This window comes from Dipodomys ordii, unplaced genomic scaffold (assembly GCF_000151885.1).
Source record: "Dipodomys ordii isolate 6190 unplaced genomic scaffold, Dord_2.0 Scaffold218, whole genome shotgun sequence".
NCBI lineage: Eukaryota > Metazoa > Chordata > Mammalia > Rodentia > Heteromyidae > Dipodomys > Dipodomys ordii.
In genome coordinates, this window is record NW_012267434.1 from 1,071,162 (window position 1) to 1,076,251 (window position 5,090).

The 5,090-nt window shown below is 39.3% G+C and overlaps 1 gene segment (V, D, J or C); it reads left to right on the forward strand.

The window, feature by feature from the left end:
* Positions 1–4,882, forward strand: part of LOC106000430 — a 27,802-nt gene extending 22,920 nt beyond the window's left edge. The window contains 2 exon segments of the V gene segment in view: positions 3,147–3,219; positions 3,392–4,882. Coding sequence covers positions 3,168–3,219; positions 3,392–3,855 — 516 coding nt within the window.
* Positions 4,883–5,090: the final 208 nt, after the last annotated feature.

Here is a 5,090-nt window from a genome sequence, read left to right on the forward strand (position 1 = left end):
TTCATGCTGATCTGATGTTGATAGGGAAGGGAGAAGAGCACATGCAGTATCTTAGCCTCAGGACCAACATCCACTCTCAAAGGAACCCAACTGAAATGTGGTGCATATGCTAAATTTTTGTAATCTTGCTCTCCCCTAGTAATAACAGCCTACCAAATAGTTCCTATAGACCCACTTAGAGACAATGGAAGTCTCTCTTAATCTGAGGAGATCATTGGCCACAGAAGAAGACCAAACCCTTTCTTGTAAAGGACAAACTTTGCTGAGGCTGTAGGAAATTATCCCGTGTAATCTTTCTTTATGACCATGAAAAGGCAACGCTACCTCAGTGATCAAACTTAATTTTTCTCATCCATATCCAATAATTAGCAGGAGACTATCCTTTAACATCTAGTAAATTATTGTCTTTCACTATGGTTCAATTAATGTAGATGTCAAGAGTATATCTAAGAGCTGTCTACTTAATCAGTAGCTCAGAGTTGACATTGTTACTTTGGAATGAGAAATTTCTATGAAGTTACATTTTAATCCTTCAAGGCTAGAGCCACATTAACTTGTCTAAATATATTTATTATGCTTTTTCCAAAAAAATGACCCATCTCTGGCTCAACTTTTTCCAGAAATCTGTTGTCCACCCTTTCCACTGGGAAATCTAAGCACAGTTTAAGACCCAATTCAAGCATCTCCTCCAGAAGACCCTTCTCTGACTGAATCCTAAACAGAGTTTATTCTTCTCTTCTTTTTCTAATAGTCTGGAGACACAGATCTCTCTGGTTGCCTTATTTTGCTGTCATATAGCACTATGACTCAGGTGACTGAAAGCAGGGACTGTTTCTTTTGTGAACAAGACCCATATACTGCCCATCCGGGAGGCATTTGTTAAATACACAATACTTCCCTGTCATCCTTATGCTCATTTTCACTGTATCAGGACCCTGAAGCCAATCATAATCTGATAATATTAAATGAAGAATTCAGCCATAAATAATTAGTAAGCTGTAAAGTGTACACCATGCTGAGTAGCATGATAAAATCAGTGACCTCACCTCTGTTGTCCCATCCAGGACAACCGTAATCACTGTCCAGTGTGTCCATGTGAAGTAAGGAAACTGGGTCTCAGTAATATGCCTTGTCCTTACTGCCATGTTGGTGCCTTGCTGGGTGGAGCAGGCTTTCTACACAGCTCTGAAAAACTCTAGAGATAATAGAGGACATTTTTGGATCACAAATGTGTCCTGAGTTGTTAAGCTCCAGGAAAGTCTTACTTCCCTCAAATAATTGGCTCTGGATTTCCTCTGATATTTTTCCTTAGATTTGCTTAGACTTAAAACCTTTATTAGATTTAAGTGGTCATATGGTTTTCTTTGCTTATGGAGAACAATTTTGTTAGGATAAATTCCTTACACCTTAGGTGATTTTGACATATATAAGCTTTTTGCTAGCTGGCTGCTGGTCTTGGAGACAAGAGTCCACCAGCAGTCCACTGGTTCTCCAGAGCCAAATTCTGGAGTCAAATGCCAACAGAGCTTCATTCCTACAGATAACTTTTTTCGTAGACAGAATTTCATGCTCTAAAAATCATGAACTTTCTACTGCCATTTTCTTAGTGTGGGGATAACAAGTGTTGTCTAACTTGCTTGGCTTCCTCTACTGGTAAAGTTTAATAGAGTTTCTATTGTCTTTGCTAGTGCTCTGGTTGCAAATGATTTATTTTGATCTTCTCACTTTGGTAATATCCTCAAAAGTTAGGTTACATGTTTTAAGGGAGCCACAAGGCTTTTCTTAGTACATAACTGAGGAGGTTTCTGAACTTTTAAATTACTTGTGTCATGTCAAATACATTCACAAATGTTTTCTCTTTTCTGTGGTCGCTAGACATGGCACACACATGAAAGATTTTTGGATCAGGAGGCATGTTTTGAAATCATTTATGAACAACATTTCTCATAGTGATTTTTACTAAATCCTGTGACTGTTAAAGTAGGAACACAAACTGGAAAAAAAAGTCATTGCTTCCTTTTCAAGCTTGGTTCTGTCCAAAGAAAAGAAAGCATATGGTGGACTTAAATGTGCTTGAGAATCTGGTGCAATGACATGGGAGGCAGAGATTGGGAGTATCATGAATTGAGGTAGCATAGGTAGAATTTGTGAGACCTCATCTCAAAAAACAAGCGAAGTGGGTGTTGTGGTTTACTCCTGTCATGTATTATGCTATAGGCATGGGTGAGATCACAATGTGAGATTGTCCATAGAATATATCATAGTCTATCTGAAAAATAAACTACAAGGAGCTGGAAGTGTGGTTCAAGTGATAGAGTGCTTACTTAGCAATCTTTAGGTCATGAGTTCAAATCATTGTACAACCTCCCAAAAAGGACGCATGAATATATGACATCATGTATTCATTCTTGTTGATAATAATTTGGATGTCCTGAATTACCCATGCAACAAGAATGATTTGAAGCCTAACGCATTAATTTGGATCATAAGCCTACATTTTAAAGTACCATAAATATAACTAGGCAATGGTGGCTCATACCTGTAATATAAGCTATTCAGGAAACCAAGTCCTTAAGATCACAATTTGAAGCCAAGCCAGACATAATTTTATGTCCATTTTCAATTTTTAATAGTGTTTCCAACTTTTAAAAGTTGCCTGATAAATTTTGTCTTCACAAAACATAAATATTTCTCTATGAATTATAATATTGAACCCTGGAAGAACATAAAAAATAAAGTTCACTGAAATGGTGCCTATACTGTGTATACTTTTTGTCATAAGAGGGCACTGTTGGCTATAAAGGAAATAGCTTTTCTGTAGATTAAAACTAACCTTCCTACTCTGCAGCTAAAGGAGGAGTTCTGACTAAACATTTGTTTATTCAGAATCATAAACTCAGGTGTCAGAAATATGTACATTTTCAATAGATTATTTCTTCCTAATAGCACTTTCAATGTTCTAAGAAAACATCTGAATCACACTCTCCCTCTCCCCCTCCACTCCATGAAGACACTCAGCTAGGTGTGGGGGAGGGGCTTCCTGCACAGAAGCTGTAAAGGAACTCAGCTGATTGGTTGCAGTAGAAGGAACAATGCCAGAGTCAAGCCCTGACACACCTGGCCCAGTTGAATTATATATACCTATCTCACATAACCAGACAAGCAACATGAAAGGGCTATTGAGCACTCTGCTGGGACTTTTGTGCGTCCAGATATGCTGTGAGTTGGGCTGTCACACATCTAGGGTACACAAAGGGTTTCTCAGCTGTAACATGTGGAGGAGAAGCAGGAAGATGTGTCCTTCTCATTCATAATCTATGGCAGCACTTTCAGAACTCTGCAGTTGTGGTAATGTCGATCACATAAATGATCATTTCTCTCTTTTATTCAGGTGTAAGAGGAAATCAGGTTGAGCAGAGTCCTCCAGCCTTGCTTCTCCAGGAGGGAGAGAACTCCACGCTGCAGTGCAACTTTTCTAACACAGTAACCATTGTGCAGTGGTTTCAGCAACATCCAAGAGGAGGCCTCATCAGCCTGTTTTACCTTGCTTCAGGAACAAAGCACAATGGGAGACTCGTAGCCACGATAGACACCAGGGAACGCCGCAGCTTGCTGTACATCTCCTCTGCCCAGAATACAGACTCTGCCACTTACTTCTGTGCTGTGAGAGACACAGTACTCCCTAGGCACCTGCAGCCTCTACACAAACCCTCAGCCTGGTGTAGCCCCTTTAAACAGTTTCATGTCTCTTTCCTACATTGGCAGTTTCACCCACAGTTGCTCCATGGGTTTGGTCTTTTCTTCCCTTCTCAGTCTATACCTCATCTTTCACTACAAATAACTTACTTGGAATGAGCCAAGTGGCTGATACAAGATGGTATCAAAATAAATTAACTGCAGTGTGTTGGATCCCCACAGGGCAAAATGTAAGAGCAATAAAAAGAAAAAAAAAAGTTGGGATAGAGATGTTATTGACAGCAGTGCAGCTTAGTTTAGCATTTCCAGAACATTCAGGCATTTTCACTCTAAGTCAGCTTAGGTCTTCACAGGCCTAAGCTCCGCAGATGAGGCACCACCCACCTTCAATCACAGGTAACACCTCTAGCCCCCAACTGTATATAAAGGGTCCTCCAAGTAGCCAGATGACGCCATCTTCTCCCTTCCCTCGAGACAATTTAGCCTTGTCTGCTCTATTGGCAATAAATCTTTTCCTCTATGTGACTTTTGTCCCAGTGGTCTTTTGGATACTTTCTGCTTGGGTTATTTTTCCTTTCATTCACCACATGCCCCAGGGGCAAAGGCCATTCTCCATTTCTTGCAGCCTAAAATATCAGTGAAGCAGAAATAGAACAATGTCTGAGGAGAGTGTCCACATGTATGTTGCATTCATCTAATTCCCATTCATGCTTTTGTGTTTTGAATGGTCTGCTTACACTATAATGGGTTTCTTGCTCAATTGAAATGGATGTGTGTTCTCCTGTTGGGTGGAGATGTGTCAGAGTTTCTTGCTTCATAGTGTTGCTGTTAATCTACTAAGTTGTCCTAGCTTTTACTGAAGGCAAAGTATTAAACTCCCAGCTATTATTGTTGAAATCTATTTCCCCCTGCAATTCTGAAAGCTATAAGTGTTATATGTTTCTAATATATTGACTTTTTATTATTAAAAGTAGTCCTTAACTTTAGTCTGCTTATTTGGTTAAAATGTATTTTATCAAATAATGTTATGGCAATTCCATCTTTCTAACTGTATGTGCACGATACATATTCCATCCTTTATCTTATTTCTGTTTGCTTGATTTGGATATTAAATGTTTCCATAACTTGTAAATTTGAATTAAGTAAAAAAATTTAAATGTGCTTTCTTAAAAACTACTGATTTACAGTCTGAAATTGCTGTCTAAATGAATGTAAGTTGAAAGTTTTTTTTTTTGGTCCGGTCGTGGGGCCTGAACTCTGGGCCTGGGTGCTGTCCATCAGCTCATCAGTTCAAGGCTAGCACTCTACCACTTGTGCCACAGCACCACTTCTGGCTTTTTTCTTTTTGCTTATGTGGTGCTGAGGAATCGAACCCAGGGCCTCAGGCATGCAAG